General features: G+C 37.6%; 2 protein-coding genes across 5 annotated transcripts in view; both read right to left on the reverse strand.

Annotated features, from left to right (window-relative positions):
* Positions 1-1,430: 1,430 nt before the first annotated feature.
* npffl (neuropeptide FF-amide peptide precursor like) lies at positions 1,431-3,873 on the reverse strand. The gene is made up of 3 exons (XM_008408509.3): positions 3,556-3,873; positions 2,716-2,846; positions 1,431-1,864 (listed from the first exon to the last, which is right to left on the reverse strand). Exons 1-3 carry the CDS (start codon positions 3,703-3,705, stop codon positions 1,744-1,746), a joined length of 402 nt encoding a protein of 133 aa, XP_008406731.1. The 5' UTR covers positions 3,706-3,873; the 3' UTR covers positions 1,431-1,743.
* A 3,410-nt stretch (positions 3,874-7,283) lies between these two features.
* Positions 7,284-24,556, reverse strand: part of itga7 (integrin, alpha 7) — a 36,047-nt gene continuing 18,774 nt past the window's right edge. For 2 of the 4 annotated variants that reach the window (XM_008408512.3, XM_008408510.3), the window contains 21 exons: positions 21,680-21,811; positions 17,732-17,939; positions 16,894-17,090; positions 16,551-16,639; positions 16,351-16,478; positions 16,043-16,138; positions 15,858-15,919; positions 15,495-15,664; positions 15,243-15,389; positions 15,038-15,153; positions 14,328-14,514; positions 14,164-14,238; positions 13,938-14,017; positions 13,761-13,838; positions 13,350-13,452; positions 12,670-12,867; positions 12,455-12,571; positions 12,172-12,285; positions 11,872-11,970; positions 11,535-11,660; positions 7,284-9,156 (listed from right to left, as the gene is read on the reverse strand). In XM_008408512.3, the coding sequence (XP_008406734.2) occupies positions 9,001-9,156; positions 11,535-11,660; positions 11,872-11,970; positions 12,172-12,285; positions 12,455-12,571; positions 12,670-12,867; positions 13,350-13,452; positions 13,761-13,838; positions 13,938-14,017; positions 14,164-14,238; positions 14,328-14,514; positions 15,038-15,153; positions 15,243-15,389; positions 15,495-15,664; positions 15,858-15,919; positions 16,043-16,138; positions 16,351-16,478; positions 16,551-16,639; positions 16,894-17,090; positions 17,732-17,939; positions 21,680-21,811 (2,678 nt within the window). In that variant the 3' untranslated portion in view covers positions 7,284-9,000. Of the gene's footprint in view, positions 9,157-10,363; positions 10,529-11,534; positions 11,661-11,871; positions 11,971-12,171; positions 12,286-12,454; positions 12,572-12,669; positions 12,868-13,349; positions 13,453-13,760; positions 13,839-13,937; positions 14,018-14,163; positions 14,239-14,327; positions 14,515-15,037; positions 15,154-15,242; positions 15,390-15,494; positions 15,665-15,857; positions 15,920-16,042; positions 16,139-16,350; positions 16,479-16,550; positions 16,640-16,893; positions 17,091-17,731; positions 17,940-20,907; positions 21,007-21,679; positions 21,812-24,556 lie in introns of all 4 variants that reach the window. The other 2 variants (XR_533654.3, XM_008408511.3) reach the window with 2 other exon arrangements.

Raw genomic sequence — 24,556 nt, forward strand, 5'->3', positions numbered from 1 at the left:
AATAGTCAAGTGCAGCTAACAGCTCCACATAATCATGCGTGTTATTGTATTAATATTGTCAAACATTAGTGACTCCTAAGAGGACTACTAGAGAACAGAAAAAAATTTGTTAAAAAAATTACTTCTGCTCAGCTATGCCTTGTGATCCGTTTTCAGAGCGTATTTCCCTGCAGGATCGTCGGTCTCTGAATGCATTTCCTAACTGGGGACATCGTTGTGCTGCAGCTATTGGAAAGAGGGTTTGGGGGTTGGGGGTTGAGGCACCAATCAATAAGGTTGTTATTGCATGGGGACCATAAAAAACAACAATCAGTTCCTATTATTGCCTTTATCCTCACTGTTACATGTGGGGGGAGGGGAAGGTGGGGAATGTTGAACCTTCTGTCCTGTTTGATGTTTCCTTTGTTCTTTAATGAATAAAAATTAAAGATAATTTTTTTTTTAATCTTTATTAGTAAGCTCTTTGAGACATTATTGTCTAAGTTTAAACAATAACAGCATTGTACTGAGCTGGTTCAGTGTTTGACTTTGAAGAGATAAATATTTTAATCTGAGTTTATGTATAAATCTTCAATGCATGATTTAATGAGTGATTGGATGGCTGCCCTGTTGATGTTTAGAGATTATTCCCATTAAAGTTGCAAATAAAAGGCCCCGTTGTAATTATTGTGCACTGTATGACACATATATGGCCACATGACATGAAGCCATTGACAGGTTTAAAAATGACCCACCAAGGATGTTATCTAGATCTGAATTGCACCAGTTGTGCTCTTTCTAGTTCTTTCATTTTCCTGGCCCTTGATAAAGGGAATGGGAGGACATCCTAATAAAAGGCTCATACTAAGAGGGAAGGACATATATTCCCTCCCAGTAATTGGCTGTGGAAACCGTTAACTCGCAGAGTAATTGCATGTTGCTGTGTTTTAATTAGAGCTCAAGCTTATTGCATGCTGCTTCCCCAGGTGCTTGTAAATCCAACACAGACAACAGCCGTCGGTGTGGCTGAGCACAGAAGCTTCACGTTAAAGGGTCGGATGCTGAATAAGGCTGTTTCCTCCCTCTTCACAATAAATCTGTTAAACTGTTATCTAATTGCTCTGAAGTGATTAAATGTATAGTAATGTAGATACAGCATCTCGTTGCATTTACCTCCCATGCACTTTAAAGGCTAAATTCTGCAGTCAGAGTAATAAGTTATAAAACAGATTGCTTTATGTAGGTTGACTCAAATATACCTCAGAGGCTAAGGGTTTAGTAAGTGTAAGCAGAACGTGTTGAGGTGATTGCAGGATCAACGTATTCACTGCTTTGAACTCACTCAGTACCCCGTCGACATGTACAGCTTATTGCTAAATTATTCACTTGTTTTGGAGTTTGTCAAATCTACGTACATCCTGAAGGGTGCGCCTTTATTATTTTTCACACAGTTTTCTAGTTCAAAGCTGTTTTATTTGACAAATTACAACAAACACATTCAGTGTTTAACCCCAATCCTCTCAGTAGGTACAAAAACATCAGTATATTTTTGTATGCTAGAAGTTAAAGGAAAAAAAGCAAATTTTATCCTTAATCTAAATTTAAGTATAACAGCAGGTCGTGTGGCTGACTACAATATTCATCAGAAAGGAAAATAAAAATAAAAAATGCTAATACTGCTCAGATTTTATTCATCTTAATTTAGTCTGCAGACATCTGCTCAGCCTTGTTCCAGAACAGAGACATGTGGGTCTGGCTGCCAGATTACTTCTTGCCAAACCTCTGGGGCACGGCCATGCTCCAAATCTGACCAGGGGCGGCCTCCCAGTCCCGGGGCTGGATCTGATCCTCCAACACGACCTGCCCGTTGGAGCTGCGGCCAAACCTGATCAGCAAAAATTAGATTAAAAAAAATAATTAAGGTTATGTACTGTGGGATTCTTAAGTTTGTTTTCTTTTATTGCAAGTAAAATATGCTGTAAAAGTCATTAGTGTTAAACTAAAAATGGATCCTGCGCAAGAAGTGAAGATTCTTAAATGTAGAAAGAATAAAAGTATTTTCACAATAAAAAATGTGAACTTATGCAAGGGCATAAAGTTTGTCAATTGAAAAGATAAAAGTTGTAATGCATCTCAGCTTTACATCAAACTGGGTTTATTACAAAAACATGAAGGCATTTACTTTGTTTTGCTTTCAGACTTAAATTATATGCTACAGAGCAGACTTCAAATTGCTTTTACGTAAGAAAAACTACCCTGCAGGCAACAATTTCTGAATGATTTCCAGCCTTTGGACGCTGATAGGACTGTGGAAAGGAAAAAACACCTTCCTATTTTTATAGAAATAGTTGCAATTTTCTCCTACACCACTTATACAAACCCTTCCCTCAGTAATGTAGTTAATTATGGTGCTTATCACACTTTGCGGCATTTAAAAATGCAAATATAGATAGTTTCTTTCATGCAGTTAGCTTTTAACTTAAACTCCAAACATCATGGCACTTTAGGAAAAAGATCTGCATCCTGTAGCCTCAAAGCGTGTTTTGTATATTTGGTTGAAAATGAGAGGAAAATTTAAACCATATTTATGATGCAAACAGGAAATGCACTTTTCTATTCTGGTTTTATGTTGTAAGGAATTCACATTTAGACTGCAAAAATAAGACAAAAAAGGTGTCATATAAGTTGCAGTGTCCGCTTGTTGAAAAATGTTACAAACGAACCATCTTGACTGACCTCTGTGGCTGGTGGAGGACGGATTCCCTGGTCTCTCTCTGGGTTCCCAGAGGGAAACCAGCTTGCTTCAGTGCTCTTAGCACTAAAAGTAGCAGGCGATCGTCAGGGCTGGTGTCTCTGCTCTCAATCTCCTGAAGCACATAGCATACATTCACATCAAGACTTGCACACATAAAAAAACAGAAAGCCTGCTTAAAAAAAAAAAAGTTTGTGAAAAGCCCCACATATTTGTCAGTTTCGTGATACAACAAAACTCCAAACCGTCTGAACTGCTGCTCTGTGAGACGCTGAGATGGTGGAACAGCACAGAGCTTCCCATGAATCAACTTGATCTAATTTCAATGCAAATCTATACTCAGATTTATCTGGTCCTTAACACCAGGAAGAGAAAATCCTGTTTCTTTTACTTTTGATCTGAAACCAAGTCTTTTCTCAGATGTAGAAATTTGAATGTAGCAGTGTATTTCATCGTGTTTCATGACAAGGAGTGCCTTCTAAAATCCAAAATGGGCTCTGCGATTCATCCATAAAAGGCCCATTTCCCATTTAAATTCTGCACCACATGAAGTGACAGACTTTGAACATGTTGGCATGGCTTCTGTCTGTGCGAAGTGTCTTTCATTCATCTTAATGTGGCAGATACTCCATGTTTTACTAAGACTGAATATTGTGACACCATGTGTGTTCATGATGTCTTTCAACTTTTGTATTTGTTTTTTTGAAGATGCCAAATTGATTTTGCACTTGACAGAAATTGTATTTTTCAAAAGGTAACCTAAACTACATGAGGCAGCAGAATAAATTGGTCAAAGAGTTTGTGCGCATGATTTGTTGCCTCACCAGCCCCAGCAGGTGGTCAGCCATGTTCTCCTCCGAGCTGCCAGGCAGCATGTCATTTTCCTCCCCACCGCCTTGGATGTGAAGAGCCTGGCTGACGCCAGCCATCGCCAGGATCAGAGCCAGAAGAGTCATCACTGCAGCTGTGTCCATGGTCTGAAGATGAAGAGGAGGTCGAACCGATGCTGAAGGAGAAAAGGTTGGCCGAGTGAACTTCTGAAATTCACAGGTTGGAGTCCTGCAAAGCAAAAGAGAGAATCACCCTGATAGTGGTTTGGTTTTCTCTCTTTGTGCCGTCGTGATGATATTCACTGGTGGCATCAAGCTCTCTGGTTTTATATACACCTCTTGGTCAGGGGGCTGGAAACCTCTGAAGAGTTGGAGAAATGTGCTACTGTAACATGGGACTTGATGGAGGGAAAATATGGGACATTAATGATGACTGAGAGCCTTGGCGAATTGTTATGAAGTCCACAGGGTGATAAAACACAACTCGCTGAGTTATTAAATAGATAAATCCCCGCAAATGGAAGCTGATTCATCAGCCCCTGGTGTCCTGTTGCTCACACTGGATGAAAAACGGAAAAAACAAACAGTAATTATGCTTCAATATGAGAGTTTAGACGGGACAGATTTACTGAGCATAAATGGTAAAATGATCAAATAAAAAAAGAAAGTGATCAAAGTAGAAAAAAGCACTCTGAGACCGAAGATGAAATTGTCCAAAGGAGTCGACTCAGAAGACCAAACTGTTCTGTTCAAAAGTCTATATACACTCATTTTTTTTATTAATGCATTTGAGACATCCTGTTTCCAGACTACAATGTTTGTTCAGCTAACAACATCAATGTAAAATAAAAACAAAAATCACTGGATCGATTTGCCTCTTTGACATTTTTGCAATATAGTGTCAAACAGAGAGCTTTTTGCTCAGAGTCAGTTGTTGTTTGTTGTTTCTCCGGGAGTTAAAGAACACTATCAACTGTCAAGCATGGTGGTGGTAGTATTATGGTGTGGGTCTGTTTCACTGCACATTGCACAAATGAAAATGAATAATGAAAGAAGACCTGCTCTTTGTTTTCTCCAATAAGTAATCCTTACAAAACTTTAGGTAAAATATTGGGTGGCTCTGTGACAGTTTGACCCTCATTTCAAACATTCCTGTTCATGGCTGAAATCAAACCATGATAACCCATTTAAATATGCCACAGCAATTGATTTATTTTAACATTTTACTGTAATGCTATGATTTATGGTAATACATTATCAGAGAAAAAACTGCTAAGATGCAATTTATAATTTAATGCTCGATTGCTTATTGTAGTCTGAAAATTTTGTATTTCCATTTATGCCAATTTTGATAAATTTTTGGGGTAGTTTACCCTTAAAAGATTAACAGATTATAAACCCTGATGAATTCAAAATAAATCTAGGCGGCCTCTTGTCGGTACATGTCTTGTACTGGAACGATACCAAAATATATTCTTATTTCAGAATATATGGAATAAGAAATATCTTGGTAATGAATCAATGGATGGTCAGTACAAAATATCGCATCAAATCTTTAAAGTTTTCAAAAATGCACCAGGTCAAAGCATGCACACTGGCTGAATGCTTTATATGCATTTGATCAGTAGAGCTGAAGGTTGTAAAATGTCTTAATTTTGTAGGTTTACAGTCTGTTAACCATCAGTGATAATGGCCAATAAAATCTTTTTGCTGACATCAATAGATTATTGATGTTAGCTATAAACTACCAGCAGCACCCAAGTCCACGCATGAATAAGTAGAGATAGAAGATGAATAGATGAGTTAACAGGAAACCATTTACTCCCCACTATCTACAAAAGACAGTGATCATTGTTGTTTGATATAAACGACTTTAAGCCAAAACATCACCACAAATTATCAGTATTACAAGCTTTTTAAATACTGCTGAGCATTTAGTGTCTTACAAATTTATTGGAAGACAATATTTTCCATAAAGAGAAGTGTTTTGTCTGCTTAGAGCCAGCTTTCAACATTTAGCTTTATATGAACTGAAGACATTGTTCCTCTGGATTAGCGAGGGTCACTCTGAGTTTCTTAGCTCCGTATGCGTTTGCTTTGTTTCTTTATTTGCCTCAGTGTGGGTTTGTGCATGTGTTTCCATACAGTTCTTAGTCACTTCCCCAGCAATGGATGAGACGTCAACACATTTGGCTCATCAAAGCACCTAATGGGTGACAATCCGCTTAAACACACACGCCGTGTCCCTGGTCCCGTTTAACCGCCATGGCAACCATGATGAAGGATTCAGAAGGGAATTAGCTTTCTTTACTATAATGAGCTCAGAAGCTTTTGGATTTAGAGAAAAATCTAATTTGCTCACTTTGACATTAAATATTAAACGTAAAATGCATATTTAGTTTGTTCTGCTTTACTTCAAACTGTTGGATTTTAAACTAATCTCTTCTGTCAGCTTGGTAGAGTTTATTATGTAGTTCGGGTATTTTGTCTTAACCATGTTTTAATGCGTGACTAGAGCAAAATATCTGACAGTAACATGTTTCTGAAGGTACAAAACTAAGCTCAATGCAGCTTACCTATACAGTACTGCACAGTAATATGTAGATTGTTTTAACCTTTAGGAATTATTAAAGGCATGCTGTGCTTTTAAAAGGGAAATTCTAATTTACAAATAATAAAGTACATATCGAATTTCAAGTGCAAAACAAATCTCTGGTGTAAAATATATGATTTGAAAATCACATTTAAAATTTGAGATCTATAGCAAACTTGCGAAAGTCAAATGACACTGCTTCAGACTTATTAGACTTTCTACCATATCATACGGCAATGTTTTTATGCATTCAGTGACTTTTTCCGGTTTTAATTACACTGTAACCTTGATCACAAGAAGCAACAACAACCAAGGCACTGGGGAAGATTTACTGCATAATTGTCTGATAAAGATCTGATAAAAATAAATCACACAGATCACTTTACTGTGAGTTCCTTACAAAACTGAATATGAAAAATAAAAAAAAGAAATTTCAAGACCTAAAACTCATTTCTAAATGCTCACAAGGTCAAACTCATTACATGTCTTTGGTTCCTCTTTCAGCTAATACTTCTGTGATTTGAAGAGCATTCCTCTGAAAATTGTTAGATGGTTTTGGGAGACAAACAGCTTTCTCTTTTAGAGGGATTAATGTGCAACTCTTTAGCTGCAGAAATGAAACCAATTTGTGGCAGAATTTGTTTTACATAGAAGAACCAGGTTTGTACTCATGATAGACAGCTTCTATACAGTTTTGTATTTAAAATGTTGTACAATATGTCTCCTTATGCATCTAAAAGCAAAAAATATAAACTTGCACGAATCAAATTGAAAATAAACCAATAAATTAACACATTTTCAATGCTGCCATTTTCTGTTTAGCTGTTTTTTGTATCCTTCCCCAGATTTCTGCTTTGACACAATCAACAGGCTTACAGTCAATTCCTTTGACTTCATTGTCTGGTTTTTATTTTTGACATGCACCGTCAACTGTCAACTTGCGTCGTATTTCATCAAAAATGTTGCGCTGAATCTATTTTTAGTCTTTGTGTGTATTTTGTGTGCATTCTGGTTGGTGTCGGTTTCACTGTTTTGCCGCCACCTTGTGTTGTGTTAGTGAACCGCAACCTTTTTAAATTCAAGTCTCCTTGTCTGCTGCTGGATGAAGAAAGTCTAGCAACAACAAATGTCTGAACCTACTTGTCATTTATTTACAATGTTGACATCGTACAGTCAAACAAAAATAAATAAAACAAATCGCAACAAGAATTACTGGAGTTGGAGACGTCAGAACAGCAACAGGACCCTCATGCAGAAAACAAACGATTGTCCAGCAATACCTAAAAATCCAAGCTGTCTCCTCGTGCTTCACAGCCGACTCCAATGAAACAAAAACAAAAAAACTTTTGCCCTTTTGTTTGTTGTTGTTTTACAAAACCAGGAAATCCCCTCTTTGTGTTGCTCAGTGTCTGAAGGAGGTTGTAATCATCCACCGGTACCAACAGATGTCTGAGGGCAGCATCATCTAATTAGCAGTAGCCTCGTCTTTGTAATGAGTAGATCTCCATCTGCCACTTTTATTACAAGGCACGTGTTTGAAATTAGACCAGTCGATGCTGAAATTATTATACCGGTTCACGTGAATTTATACGAGTAGCGAAGTGAGATTGTATAGTTAAAAAAAACGACTTTATTTGCTGCACGGCTCTTAAAATGCCTGGTGAAAAATACACTTGATGAAAAAAATAATTTACCTGAAAACCTGTTGTAGATATTCTGTCTTGTGCATAAGGACCATTACATTTCTTTAGTATCAGCAGGAAATTGTTGAAAAAGAAATTCTGGGTTAAATATTGATCATCTTTCTGACACATTTGATTTCCATGCAACAACATTACCACAAACCCCAACAATTCATTCCCTCCATAGTATTTTGTTGTAAATTCAAGGTAACCCAGACAGCAGACTAGAGATGTTCAGCAGATTTAACTAATGCAACTAAAAAAAAGAAATAACAGTAACAAGGGGTTCCTCTTAAATCACATGTAAGCAAAAAAGTGAGCATACAGGTGCATCTGACATTAAAATATCATCAAGAAGTTTATTTCCGTAACTAAATTTGAAAAGTGAAACACAAAGTGGGAAAATTAAAACATTTTTCATAGTTCTAAGCCATCAAATTAAGCTGAAGTAATTAGTATGTTATAAATAAGTTTCACTTTTTGAACTGTTACGGAAATAAATGAACCTTTCAATGTTGCTTTTAATTTATTGGGATGCACTTGTATTAAATACATTTTCAAGTATCCATGAAATAATGCATTTCTTTAATTGTTGCTAACAAAAAAAATATATTTTCCACACATTTTGTTAAAAAGCTGTTTTTCTTTGCCCATATTCATTGTTAATCCCAGTAGTTAAGGCAAAAAGTAGTCTTTGTCACATGGCTTCTGCATCAATCTGCTCGTCTAATGTTGTCCTCCATGTCTGTGCGTTCATGCAGGTCTTTGATTTTTCCAGTCCTCCTTTGAGCTGCCAGTCAAAATCACTGACAGACGGCGAAGCGTCAACGCTCCCTCGCGTAGGCCGGGAAACATACTGAGCCGCTAGACTTGTTCTAATCTGGTTGTGAGGCTTCAGTGCTCGCTGTCAAACTGTGAAACACTGTGGACGCACAGTGTAAACAGAATATCTGAGGCCAAGATGTTAATGAGCTGCAGTTTGGAGGATACATATCTGCTCAGAGGCCACCAATTTGCATGTTCTGACATGCACCAAAATCTCACGATCGCAGTCTTGGCGCGCTTCTTTTTTTAAATTTTTTTTTTCCTTTTTGAGTCAGTTAGTTACAAAGCAAAGACAGAATGAGTACCACACACGCCGATTCAAATCCAGTGCTTTAAAAGTTACAAGGTCCCGTCACTCCAGTGCGTGGCCCATTCCTTTTTATGGATGCTTCCAGACTTCTCCGTTTGGAACTGCGGCCGGAGCTCGCGAGGAATCTTCACCGCGTGGTACTGAGGAAGTTTGTCTTTGTAGTGGGCACGTCGGAAGAAGCCACACTGTCCACACGGGAAGGGGAGCGAGTCCAGAGAAGTTGAGGAGGAGACAGAAAGAGATCACAGAATAATAGGGAAAAACAATTATTTAATCATCTAATCACCTCATCTAATCCTTTAAGATTACTTAGATGATGCTCTGATTACCTGCAGTCAAAAAAGCACACACCATAAAGCACATTGTCATGCTTTTTGTTGCCAAATTTATACACGCTTGTGGCTTAAAGTCCACTAAACAAACATCCGTCCTATTAAAAAAAACACCCAGTGATTTTATGTCAAGTTCATCCTGGCAGTTAGTTAAAGCGTATCATGGGATGCAAACCAAACATGGTTAAAAAAAAAATGTTGCACAAGTGTTTGTTTCAGAAAATGAGTCATCTTCACAGAGTGATGCCAGAATGAACAGGTGCAGGTCAATAAACAGTAAGCGGCACCGCACACAGCACAGCAGGCAGCTCAAAGCCCTGAAGCAGAGGCGGCTGGATGGTGTTCAACAAGCACTAATTAAGACGAGATCCTCAATAACGGGAACGCTTCACATGCTAATAATCATCATCCTGTGGAACTGATGATTGATCTAACAAGTGTCTCTGGTGTTGTAGACACCAGAGAAAAAAAAAGAAAAAAAAGAATGGAGCTCCAATCTAAATTTATTTTCTTAATTTGCTACATGTAGCTGATTTAGATTTGCCAAATTTACTTTATTTACATTTGTCTCACATAATAACTTTAGTGAACTTAATGTTTTTACTTGGATGTACTTAATTTGATTGAGAGAAATGTAATTTTTTAAGTTGTTTTCTTTTTCATTGCGTTGCATAAAGAGGATTTGTTACCATGCTGTGCATTACATAATACCTTTTAAAGGTAAGAATTAGGACACTATCTAAAGCTTTGTGGAATAACTTGCATACAGACTCAGTAATTATTGGTAAAGAAGTGTAAAAAGTCTTTGAATATATTTTTTTTTACTGCAGTAGCGTAATCACACGTTGAAACACTAGAAACGTTGCATCAGAAGGTTAAAAATAAAAATCTGAATATTAGAAAATAGCAGGACACAATTATTTTCAGCCCTACTGTTTAGATTTTGCACAGCCCCCATAGGGCCAATAGAGCAGCACTCATCTCCGTTTCATGCTATGACGTACAACACCATCCTTCCTGTGGGCTGAGCAGCAGAATAATTGTGCATGAGGAGTTTTACCGCTTGGAGAGAGAGGAGGAGGGGAGAGCAGGCCAGATGGAAATAGGTTTGATATTATAGCTCTAATGCCTGCTTCTCCGCCTCCGAGGGCTGCACCCCCAAATGGGCGCGGTAGTACTCCGTCTCATAGTGCGGGCGCCGCTCGCTGCGCTTGAAGAAGCCGCACTGAGGCATCAGATCATAACGGAGAGGGGAGTGGAGAAACAAAGAGAAAAGTGACGGGTTCAGAAACAGAAGGATTCATAAAAGAAAATAAAAACAGGAATGGGAAAACGTAGAAGAAATATAGGCAGAAAAGGGGGGAAAGTATGATTGAGAGATGGCTGGAAAGATGTGACTGGAATATAAAGAAAAGGTCAGAAATAAACAGATTGAGTGCTTATAAAATGCTGAACGCTAAATGTGTAAATTATCCCATGACTGAAAGTTAAGTGATGGGATAATTTACACATTTAGAAACCTCTGAGTTGGATGTTGATCTCTAGAAAGCCTTGATGAACATTTTAGCTGCAGACAGTATTTGAGGGCATATTTAAGTACCAAATGTTTTCTTCACTTAGGTCCTGAAAATATGCTTATTTTTATCTCAATTTAATATTTAACAATTATTTACAGATGCATCTCAATGAATTGAAATTTCACTTAAAATTGATTTATTTAAAAAAAAATTATGCCTTAATTTCTAAATAAAATGCAAAATTTAAAAACAGGACTCTGGACCACTGAGTAACCATGCAGTCATTTTTCTCCTCAGCCCTTATAAAGGGCTTCCTGCATACCTTGTGGTTCAGAAGAGGCTTAATACAAGTAAAGCGATAGATGTAGGTAATGTCTTTGAAACATCTGTGTTTGGCGTCTCCTGCAGCTCTGAGTCCAACTCCAACCCACACCACGTAAATCTCCAACAATTCTTGAATGAGTTTTCCTCTCATCTTCTCAAAGCTTGTCCTTGTAAATCATACAGTTTTTCTCCGACACACATTTTCCTTCCACTAAACTTTCCATATACTACCATCCAGCAAAAAGTAAGCCGCAAAATCTTTTCAATAATGTTCTAATTTAGAGAGTTGGCCCTTATCGAAAACAGATATACATAAAGTTTACATCTACAGTATAAAGAAGTCTACACCACTGCTCAAACAGCATAACACCAAGATATCCTGTGAGTTACCTTCCATAATATGCAGACAAGGAGAGTCAGCAGCAGGATGCCTGCCAGGATGGCTATCAGGATGATCCACCAGGGAATCATGTACTGTTCTGCAAGATCAAGCTCCGGGTAGATCATTACTGGGATCTGGTGAGAAAGAGAGAGTTAATTGTAGAATTTACAAAATGCAACATATATTTTCCACGTATTTTAATGTATTCTGTGTTAAAAACATCTGACATGAAAATCTTCTTGGTCACTGGTTCGGTGAACCTACATGTTCAGGACTTCTGTTTATCAATGTGTTTAAATATATTGTAATAATTTAGTCTTTACTTTCCTGAGGTGAGCTCAGTACCTGTACAGATGCATCTCTGAGGACCAGATGTTTGATGCTGGACTTCACAGAGATGTTAGCTCTGATCAGCAGCTCCAGAGCACTAACTGTTGGAAAATCCTGAGAGACAGAGAAAAAAAATCATACTTAACCCTAAAAGTGATTTTAATTGTTCAAATGTGGGTATGTTTAGGTTGCAGTTTCCATCTCAACCCATCACAACATTTTCAAAATGAAAATGAGTTCCAGCTAATCTTCAATTCTTGCCTTTAAAGACATTTAAATGAGACATTACTTTTTTTGTTTGTTTGTTTGTTTTACCTCTATGAAACTGCTCTTCCACAGCCTGGCGTGGATCTTGAGGACAGCCTGACCAGTAAAGCTGTGGAGTGGACACTGGAACAGCACACAGCGCGCTGACCCCAGCAGGCAATCCTAAGGAGCAAGAGGACATCTGAGCATTTTGCAGTGGAATATCCATTAAAGAAACATCCTTTGTGTCATAATCTCAACAAATCAAATGTATCTATCTTCAATTTCCTGAGATCATTTGCAATAATTAACTAAAGTTAGTTATATTTTCCATATTTCTTGCCCCTCCTACCAGTTTGAGTGACTTGCGTCTCTCTGAAGCTGCCACTGCTGGCATGGTGCCAACATCGCTGCCTTTTGTCAACACTCGATCTTCCTCCTCTGGGTGTGAACGGCGACTTCTACCCACCTGTCAACAGTCCCGTAAATTATCTTTTAAGCATGTAATTTTTAATGTAAGTGGAGGTTGGAGAACAGCTGAGTGACCCTAACTCCAGTTCCACCTACCACCTGATTAGCAGCTGATGAGCTCTGCAGATTTAGAGGATTCACAGCCTCAGCAGGACTGCAGCGAGTGTCTGGTTGGCCCTCGAACCTCAGGCTTGCGGGATAGAGCAGCCACTTCCCATTGGGCAGCTCGATAGGCCACATGATGTTGAGGAAGGCGGAGCCAAGTTTCTGGAGCGCTTTTCCAGGATTGGAGAGCTGAGAAAACGGCTGTTGTTTTATCTTTTTGCTTAAAAGTCTCTCCAGTGTTAGTTAAACTGAGTAATTAAATTGTGGTGATCACAGAATATTATTCTTAGATAAGATACTCTACAAAAACACAAAATCTTACCAGATATTTTGTCCAGTTTCTACTGCAAATATCTGCATCTAACTAAGACAAGTCTAACTTACAAGTAACCTTCCAGCAAAATATTAATTTTAAAAAGTAACATTTCCACCAGCAGATTTTTGTCCCCCTTTTTTTTCTCCAATATTATAAGTGGAAAAAATCTGCCAGTGGAATAAGTACTTCTAAAACAAATCTGGGAATTACTGATTTAAAACAAGCCGTCTTGTTGAAGACTTAGTTTTGTCATATTTCAAGTGTGGTCAGATATTTGCAAACTAGACCAAAAGTACTTGGCAAGGTTTTATGTTTTTGCAGTGGACACAGTCAGCCTAGATAGGCATAAACTCACCACAAATTCTAAATCTACAGGGTTGCCGATGTCCTCCAGGCTGGTCATGGCACTCTCCCCCTTTACAGTCCCGCTGAAGAACAGCTGATGAGGACGAGCCAGTCTGAAAAAAAACACATAAAAAAACGACAATCACATCAACACTTCAACTTGGAGGTTTTTTTTCCTACCTCTGGATCTTTTACTCATGTTACAACCAAAAACTTCACTGTATTTTTAAATCTTTTTTTTTTTTTCAAATAAAAGTCTGAAAAGTATTGTGTGCAACATTTACTCAAATATCTCTAAGGAAAATCCATTTCAACTGTCTTTAAAAGATAGCTAATTGTAAACAGAATGCAATATTTACTGTACATTCCATTTTGTCTATCAACACCAATAAGACTTATTTGTGGAAAACTGTTTTCTCACCCGTTGACAGACAGGGGGAGCTCTATCACAACTTTAGCAAAAGCAGTGACAGAATCCAGATTAAGCTGTTCACTGATCCTGGAGAGAAAACACCAACAAGTCACAATAAAAACTTAATAGATGAAAGTGTTCATGTGTTAAACACTGGTTGCTACAGATGGGGTAATTGGGACGTACGTTGCCAGTTGGAGATCTGCAGTGAGCTCAGTGGTCTCAGTAGTAATATTTGATGTACTCAGGTTGATGGTGAATTTTAGCTGAAATGAAGTGTAAATATAATTGTAAAACAGACAGAGGTTTCAGTCTGGTTTGTATCTTACACTGGATTGCGCCAGATTTCTTTTAAAAGTGCTTCTAAGAAGCAACACATTCACAAGACGAGATAAAAGAAACAATTTCCTACCTTCGCATTTCGCTTGACAGGATTTCCCAGATCACATTCAACCTGGGACCCATTCAGATTCGCTTGACATATCATCTGCAGTTACGGGACATCAAACACATACCTTCATAACAAACACACTGATTCACGCAGGGGTTCCTTCAACTCCTTAATTTAAGGCATACCTGCGGTGGGACCCTGGAGCCGGCGTACGTTAACGTGTCTGGAAGTGTGATGAACAGCTGGGAAGCATGAGCGTCGTCGCCGTCCTCCTCGGGGTTCAGAGGGTCTGAAGGCATGTTGGTGACTGTGATCTCCAGCACCACCAGTCGCTGATCAGACAGAGAAAACACCTGAACGCCACCGTTATCTCTGCACGAAGGTAAGACAAGAGTGGGTCAGCTGGTTGAAAAGCAAACATTTTGCAATAAAGAAACACTATATATATATATATATATATAAGCACACAATCTTTCTAAACTAATCCTACTGGGTTGCAGCAAATATGTCTTTCACCTTAGGAGAAAGCAAGATTTTCTAGATATAAAATAAACAAGCAGTCTGACAGCAATAATAATTAAACTGGAAAAATACAAAATCTTACCAAGAATTTTTGTCTAGATCTGGATTGTAGGATAAATATCTAGACCTAGGAGCTTGTTTTAAGTCATTACTTCTTAAATATTGATAAAAACCTAATATTAACAAAAAAGTACCAATGGAGCTAGTATTCTCATCAATATTAAGAGATTTTTAACATTAATTAACAAGCTCCTCTTGCTGAAGAGTTACATGTAATTTAGACATAAATATTTGGTAATATTTTGTGTTTTTGCAGTGTATTATCAGTGAAAAACATAATCAAACTCAAGTATTAACCAGTGACTGCACTAACTTTGGCAGAGGAGTGAAGAAGTCAGAGTTAAGGTGCGTTGTTCCAAACTGGTAGCTCAGCATCAGATTGCTCTGACAGATTTTGTCGCTGCCGCATCCTTCTCGCAAGAAGTTCACCTTCAGAGTTTATTCAAAGAAAAGCAGAAGAAGCATCTAGTTCAAGGGCTTCAATTAAAAGATCAACTGTCCTTACTTTTGCTACAAACCTCAGAATTTAGCGTTTTAGACGGAGAGATATTCAGCACAGGTGGTAGTTTCTGCGGCCTCTTGGCAGAGTTTCTGCGTGGTGGCACAGGCTTGATGTTGTGGGTTATCGCTAATGAAATGGGACGCAGTTTGTCACGAATGTTTTCCTGCAGGACAGGAAGCAAAACGGACCAGGAATGTTTAGCCGACAAAAAAACATAGGTGGTAAAAAAGCAGCATAAACTTAGAAATGGTTGCACTTAGTAACTGACGTGCAGCTGGAAGGCGGCCGTGGCACAGTGAGTCTCGCGCTGCCGATGCAGCTCCACTTCTTCTGTTTGGGTGTATTCAGGCTCCAGCGAGCTGCGTCCCAGGAAGCTCACACGGTGAGGGAGGCCCAGCTTTCTGCGCTCTGTGTCTGCTTCAAACTGCACCACCAGGGCTTGAAGAGAGCAAACGAAATGAATCAAAATTAAACGAATTAAAGCATATCTGCATTTCATTTGAATGTAGTAATACTTCAAATAAGAGAGCTTTCTAATGTTAGTGTAAAATCTCTTGACACATGATACAATTTCTGTTGTGAAGAAGGTGCATTAAACAATATAAAAGCTGAAAACTTTAGTTTGACTTACTAACGTGTGGTGAGTAATGATGAGGGTGTGCTGTGAACATAAAACAGGCCTTAACCTCAACACTAAAAGGAAGTTGGAGAAACGTAAAACCCAGTTAGATATTGACAGACACTTTTTCTAAAGCAACAAATCCTTTAGTTTAGGGCCGAGTCGTGTTAGAGGGTTTTCACATTATCTGTTCATACCAGACGCCGTCTCTTCCCTTGCAGTTCTTTTGGTCCAGATCAATATTTTGAGGGTCAATTGATACTTCTCTGACCACATGGATGACCGGACAAGACCTTGAGGACACAGAGATAGCACGTTATGACGCATTAAGGGAAACTAAATCATCCGCTTAGATGTCCTTATTGTCTGCTTGTTTGCAGTATTTTCTGCACACTGATTACAATTAGGAAACATTAACAAGAGATTAGACCTATGACTTTCTGTGAAGAGGTTTACTGAGAAAAATGACTCTGTGAAAGTAATGTTTGCCGGTGTTTTTTCTTACCTGAAGAGAACCACTGAGTCATTAAGAGAACCAACAACCACATCTGGATAATGGTTGTCGTCGATATCCAGCCCCCCTGAGATGGAGTATCCGAAACGTGTCACATCAAAGTCATGGCCATCCAGAACCTGATGTGATACAGATTACATTTATTACATTACATTACATGCAAACTTATTAGGTTTCCTTCTGAAACTGACCTGAGCAGGTTTAGTTTCAATCCCAGCATCGGAGCCTCTGTAGATAAAAACCTTCCCATCTCCATCAAATGGAGCTCCCACAGCAATATCTGCAAATATCAAACAAACTTATTTTTACCACTTTCGGTTCCACAAGCACAACTAATAAGGACCTTTCAACCTGCTAATCCCACCAGTCTGGAGTAAACCCGAAAAGCACGTTTCATTTTGAAATTTCAGAAACCTCAGTCTCAAAATCATACAATTCAAAAACAACCTTTTTGTTATTAATATATGAAGTTTCTGATTAAGATTAATGATTCAGCCATAAGCTCTGTAAACAAAAATTCAACGTTTCCCACACCTCCGTATCCGTCCTGATCCAGATCCCCGATGTTACTGACTGTCATCCCAAACATGGAGTCGTACGTCCCGTTGAGGCGGATCGGTCTGGCCTGGTCGTCCCAGTGACCGAGCGGGTTTAGAAAAACATAAACAGCTCCACCAATCTCTGCTTTGCGGTCAAAAAAGTTGGGAGCTCCAACAATCACATCTGTCCATCTGGAAACAGAAATAGACAGAATTTCACATATTTAAATAATATTTAGAGCTTGAAGGTTTATAGACCACTCTCCTCATCTTTGAACAAATTTGATTTATGCGGTTATATCTCAGAAAGCAGACTTTCTTGATGCTCACTTTGAAGAAGTCTTTTGTATTTTTTTTTATATTTATTTCTTTTTAATATTAAAAGAACTATTAAACATACAAACTCACACACACAAACCCTACAGGAAACATCTACAAACATTTCAGCTACTTCTTAGCCTGACCTCTTCCTCAATTTGTCCCCGAGTCAAATCTCATCTGCTGCTGTAGTGGCAATAGCAAATGTATTAGCCGCTGGCGTTTTAGCTGTTTTTCTATAGCAGCCTTTAAGCTTTTTCCCTTTGTTCATTTCCACGAGGAGCGTTGGATTTGATAGATTATTCTTGCTTCATTGGATTTCCCCAACGTCTTCCAAGAAAAATCAACCAGCAGGGACAAAAAATGTTTTTATGATGTTCTTTTGGTTCAAATACAACAGCCCCGAACTGGCCAAAAAATGTGTGGCGACCCCTCGTGGGAATTGACAGTAAGCCAGATGGCCACCAGGTCTCTCATAAAATTTCACAATGAATTATGAATTAGCTTTTCCTCACCCATCCTTGTTAAGATCTGTGGTAGCCACCGAATATCCAAACGAGGAAGCTAGCTCCTCCCCCCAGAAGATGTGCTGTGGCACCAGTCGGTGCACGTTGTCCTTCCTCAGCAGCACTACAGCCCCTGTGTGATTGGCACGTGGTGCGCCGGCCACAAAGGTCAGCTCCTTGAGATTCATTATACCCTTAGCTGAGTCTACAGAAAACCCTGGTGTAAGAGGAGAAAGAAGCATAAGACGAGGAAAAGGGGGTTGGGGAGTAACGGATTTGGGTTCAGACATTAGCATTGGCTGTGAGGTTTAGTGGCGGCTCTTCAGTATGTGCAATGATCTGCTTGTCTTCTTACTAATGAAATGTGTGGCGTAAGTGACTATTGATTTTATGACAGAGTCATGATGAGTGTAAATGCTGTGGGTTGTGTTTGTGTCTAACGGTAAAAGCAAACGGGCTAATTGTGACAGTAACAGAAAGAGATGTTTGGTTCTGGTCTGATGAGACTGGTGACGCTGCAGCTCATGCCTCTGGCGGGGCCAGTGTGTAAATAAAGTGAAAGCACATTAACCTGATTTATGATCAAATGCATCCGCTCCGTCTTTATGTGTGCTCTCTGCAACCTGATGTGTGCAGGAATGTGAAAACACACTTGAATGTAAATCTCGTGAACCAAAGGAGCAGCAAGTGTGTATTTACCTCACGAAAATATCGTGTTAGCATTTTCTTATCAAGATGTAAAACAAATTACAAATCATTTAAAGTCTTTTATACAAATACATACATTTTTCAGTGTGAAAAGCAGGCAGAGGGTTTATACGGAGGGGTTAATCCATGACAACACAAAGGACATTTGTTAGCTCTGAGTAAACATGCAAAAGGAGACAAGAAGGACACAAAATGAGAGCAGCTCCAGGGTGGCAGGTGTGGAATTTAACATCGCAGCTCCTCTAAAACCAATAAATGGAGGGTCGGTGATACTTTTTCTGCACATGGTGGCTTTTAACATGCATGCTACCAGCAAGCTTAACACTGCAAAACCTACTGTGGAGTAAAAGCAGAAAAAATTGTTTACCAGTGCGGTAACTCTTCTGAACTGTATGGCTGTTACACTTTCACCTCAGAATAATAAAATATGTTTAATATTTTTGATTTTATATATTGTAACTTATGTAAATGTTGCTCATTTTATTTGTTTAACCTCACTGTAATTAATGGTATTTATGGATAAAAAAGAAAACAATTGAAGTGATCTGAAATAATTTGGCCTTAAATCGTTAACCAAGTAATCTGCATAAAATTGACAATAAATGAAAATACCCAAAGAGATAATATTTCAAACCAGACTAGTATTAAAACTGTATTATAAAATTGCTTTTTGTGCTTTTCTACATTCTGTGGGTAACATATGGTTTGGCCTTGAGGCTTTCACAAAGGATGCCTGCCATTATTCAGAAAGACACCAATTTGAAACGATAATTTGTTAACCAGCTGTGACCACATTGTGATAAAATCTATAAATCCTGTGATATTTAAGAGCAATGATTGAAATGTTAGCACGCATGCATAGGTGTGTCATGTCATTTGGTTGCGGGATCAATGGCAGCATGTGAGTGATAAACGAGGGCTAAAAGGTCAGGAGGGAATTAGTGTTGTCAAGGAGACAGCTCAACTTTGCGAGGGTATCCAGGCTCAGAGGAATGTGAATAGAGAGAGATTTATAGTGGATCCACACAGTCAAGAATAATAACTGAAAATCGACAATAAATAAAAACTGGTCTTGTTTAGCAGACGCTGGCTCTTTGACAACAGACAGTTTTAATATGCCTGATAGAGACGTCCTTCCAAATGTTGTTTCTGAAGCTTAAGAGAAGCCACTGAATCTTTAATGCCTAGAGATTTCATGTAGCTCCACCATAACATTAATATATTTTCCTGAAATTTACTAAGATTGGCTAACCAATAAATAAAAGCCTTTTGCCCAAAAACCGTTGTAATATTTATCTACATTCTCTTTTTCGATCTACAGGCCACCCAGTACAAAAACGTGTTTTCTTATCTGGTCAGACGTCCTCAAGATCCTGCAAAATATAGCAACTTTTTATGAAATAATACAGTGGATATTTTACTAACTGAACTTTTCGTCATTTTTTCCACTTTACAAATAGAAACTTTTATCAGGTTTTGTTTTATTTATTTTATATGACAGACTATAAAGTTGTGCACAAATGTGAAATGGAAGAAAAACTTTTTTTTTGGATGAGAAGCTCACAATCAGATGTTTAATGCTGAGATAAATTAAACCTAATCTTGCTTCTCCAAAACTGTATCCTTGACCTGCATGTGGTGTTTCTTTGTCTTTGTGAAGTTCTTTGTTCACTTTTTCTTCAGCAAACCGTTGAGACTTTCACAAATCAGTTGGATTAATGCTGAGATTAAATTATACCCAATCTGAGTCTCTTGTTTAGATGACTTCAGACATACGTTCAATTGATAATATTCTGGGTAATGAGAGTAAATGGATCTTAATACAAATGGAAAAAAAATAAAAATAAAAATAAATAACTGTTTTTTTTATGCACTTCTTTGTGTTGTTCTATCACATAAAATACAAAAGAAAACTACATTTAAGTTTTTTTTTCAGTTTTGTGAAAAATACACTTTGCAAAAACGGCATAACTATTGTTACACTGTCTATGTAAGAGTTTGGTTAGAAACACATCTGTGCAACAATGCTTACTTGGGTTGTTAGTTAAATTCTAACACAGTTTTGTTAAGTGAAACTCCAACAATCAACAGAAAACCCACCACCAAGATGCCCTGGAAAGCTTCACCAAAGCAAACACTGACAAATGGTCTAAATACACTAATGATGTTGGACAAAACAGACAAACACCCTCGTGCTAATAAACACAGAGAGACAACCATCTGCTTGGCTCAAAAACAGGAAGTTGGGAATGCTGACTGAAATTAATGTAAAAAATATCAAATTAAGTCAAATTAAGTTATCAGAGTTCAGAGAAAAAGAAAGCTGTAGATGGCTTTCTCGTATTATGGTACAAAGACTACAGAGTAAAAATCTACATCTGAGGACAAATGATAAAGACAAAGACAGAGACAGAACACAGACTACATCAACTAAGAGTCCAACCGGATCCAAACAACAACACTCCACGCCTACAAACCTAAGTAGCTATTATGAGCTACGTCCTCAAACGGTGTGGAAGGCTCCAGAGTTTTGTACAGCAGTGCATCTTCAACGGCGCTAGCCATGAACAAAAGCCCTATGTGGCCCAAAAGAAAAGGGAGAAGAAAGACAGAAAAGACAAGTGTAGGAGGGGAGTGATGGGGTGGTGAAATGGTGAGGGAGGAAAAAGAGGAGAAGAGGGAATGCAGGTGAGACAAGCTGTGATTGATTGATGCTTTGTCTTTGTGGCGCAGCAGCACTTCCGCCTGCAGAACCACGGGGTTCATGTTGGAAAGGTGACGTTTTGGGCTCAGACTGCGTCCCACCCACAAAAAATTTGTCAAATGTTCTCCCTTCCAGCTTCTCAAAGAGGGTGGCACGTGAAATGAGGGCAGCACCATCTCACTGAAGCTGGACCATACAATGTTTTCCCTTGTTTCCATAAGAAAACCAGTAATCACTGGCATCAGAAGAATTCATCTCAGGCCACTGTCGGCTGCAGGCGTTTTTAACATGTCCACCCACTGTGAGAAAGGGCTTACACAAAGATATTGAGTCATATTTTGGGCTTTATGAGTCACGGGCTCAGCCAGAAATAATCCCCAGGGAATGGGAGTGACACTAAAACACTTCCAGTCAGGGGCGGTTGAGGTCTTGCTACTGTTCCTGTGTTTAGTCAGGTTACAGTCTGAGCCCGGACGTCAGCCTCCCACGGCCCTCTCTTTCTCTCCTGTGCTCGGGCAGCAGTGAGCGTAGAGGGCGAATCCTACCCAGGTAACTGTGGTAGGGCAAGGGGATGAGCAGCGCATTGAGCTCATTGTAACCTGCCACCTCATACGGGCCGTCGTCATAGAAACCGAGTTCAAGAACAGTCTGGTTCAGGAGCTCGACTCGCAGTTCGCCTGGAAAGGAAACAGGTGAAGGCACAGCAGGGTAACAAGAAAACATTTTCTAATGCACAACACATTTCAATTTCAGTTTTATTTTCTTGCACGTTTTACTCTAAGTCTAAGTTTGTTAAGAATCTACTTTGTTTTAGGAATGTACTTTTCAATTACACTGCAAAAAGTCCCCTTTCAAAAACAAGAAAAAAAAGTACAAAAATAGGGTAGAATTTTCTTAAAATAAGAAAAATTATCTGCCAACAGAACAAGAAAATTTATCTTGTCAAGATTTTCTAAAACAAGAAAAAATATCTAACCAAGATAAACCTACAATATCTTAAAATTAGTGTATTTTTACTTAAAACAAGCCAATTTTACTTATACGAGTAAGATATATTATCTTATTTTAAGAAAAATTATCTCAAGTAAAGAAAATGTTACTTGACACTGAATTTCTTGAAATAGCTTAAAAAATTCTTATTTTAAGAAAAATGCTCTATGTATTAAGAAAATAAATCTCATATATTCTATTTGTATTAGTAAAATTGGCTTGTTTTAAGTACAACTGAATTAACCGTTAATGAGGGCAGTTAAATGATCTCTGGCGTTGCCGTTAGTGATGTGCGGATTGATACTGAAATATCGATTCTTCCGATACCAGAACTTAATTCTTTAAAATCTATTGTCAGATCCAAGGATCAATACTTTCAACATTTTAGTAATTTGAGATAATGTAGATTAACAAGAGCACGTTAGAAAGTAACTAAATTATTGAGATCTTGCCTAAATGAAACTTTGTTAATGGGAACTACTTTTTCTTCCGCCTGGTAAGTATGTAAGGTGTAAGGACGTAATGCCCATGCGCAGCGTGCTGCTGACGCTCACTCACTCAGAAATGGACATGTTGACAGATTATAAAAAAGTGACACGGAGCTATTTCAGCTGTCATTTTATAGTAGTTTTAATAATTAAACAATGATGTACACTGCTAAAAAAAAAATAAAGGGAACACTTAAACACTTAAGTGAACACTTAAGTGTTCCCTTTATTTTTTTTGAGCAGTATATTTAGTAGGGTTATTACTTTACTAATTTTCTTTTTTTTAGTTTGCAACTCCATTTTCACATATTTTGTATATTTCTGCTGAATTAAAATAGTTTATAGTAAACAAGATTGTTGTCTCAATGTACTTCTGAGTTTAAAATGAGTGCATCAGAGTACATTGTGTTCTTTTTATGAAGCCAAGATATGGATTACATTTATTTTTTATTTAATTAAGAAACAAATTAACTGTCTTTGCACAAAGTATGGGATCTGTATTGCCAATACCATCTTAAATTTTACTCGGTATTGGATCGGAAAGAAAATCTGTTGTATCGAACATTACTACCATCTCACTGACATTTTGGGCGCTTTCCCATTTGGATTGTATGATGTCATAAAAGGGGTTACAAACATGATGAATAAAATATTGTTCAAACTAATATTAGTAACTTATAAAGTAAGAATTTGAAATATAAACCAAAAGTTAAAATATTTATTATGACATTGACCCAATCAATATTGTTGATTCTAATCTCATTGTGTGGAATACCAGCCATTTCAAATCACACATCAATAGAAATTTCATGACATGTCAGTAAGAGGTCCCACATCTTACATCAAGAAGATCAGATTAAGAAGGTCCTTAGCAGATGGAAACATGCCAAGAATTATCTTGATATATAAACTGATATTGTCTCTGAAATTGTTGTGTTAAATGTCAACCGTTTAAATATTAAATTATAATTTCCAGTACACTCTGCCAACTTATACAAGAGTATAAGTTCATGGGTTTTTTTTAATTTTTCATTGACTATAACACAAAGGATTCCATTTGGACATAGTCTGTTTTAATTATCTGAAGACATTTAATTAAGTATGTGATTTCGCTTTCTGTGCTTGAAATAAGAAATTTTTACTTATATAAAATAAGTTCTAGACTTGAAGTTTGATTGGTAAATATTGATATTCTAGATTCTAGCACATATCTACTCATAATAAGTAATATTTTCTTAACATTAAGCTTTTATATCTTACTGAGATAATTAAGTACAAAAACACTTAAAATAAGAAAAATATTCTAACATAAATCCCTCTTGGTGAGAAAAATTATCTTGTCAGAAAGAAAACAAGAAAAATCTCCTTAATTTAAGATATTTAATCTTACTAAGATTTCAGTTTTTGCAGTGTACTTTTCTGCCACAGCAGAATTACTTTTCAATTACTTTTCTGCTTCATTCTTGTTTAATAAATTATAACATGATGTAATATTGATGCACCAATCACTGACTTTTTACTCAAACTGGTACAATTTCACCCAAATTTTTGTGATATTTGGCTGAAGCCAATTAACCTAAACAAAAAAGTACTTCTGTTATTTTATGATTTTATGCTTTGAGCTCCTATAGGGTGACATTATGAATTTTCAAATGTTTGCACCCTGTTGCTCTTGAGTCAAGCATTAATAAATACTCAGTGACAGAGAGCTAATTGTTAGCTTTTCTACAATACTTAACAATTGTAAAATCATATTTTAGTGCAGAACTGAGAAAAAAGCACTTATTTTACATGTACATTTTTTGTTGAAAGTATCAGTATCAGCTGGCTGAACAACACCTTCTATTTCTAAGCCAATTATCAGTAAAAAAAAAAAAAGGATGAACGCACAGTCAAATTTGAAATGTGAACATTTAAAAGGTTAATATTTACAAATATTTTTAT

This window comes from Poecilia reticulata, chromosome 5 (assembly GCF_904066995.2).
Source record: "Poecilia reticulata chromosome 5, P_reticulata-male-v2, whole genome shotgun sequence".
NCBI classification, from domain to species: domain Eukaryota; kingdom Metazoa; phylum Chordata; class Actinopteri; order Cyprinodontiformes; family Poeciliidae; genus Poecilia; species Poecilia reticulata.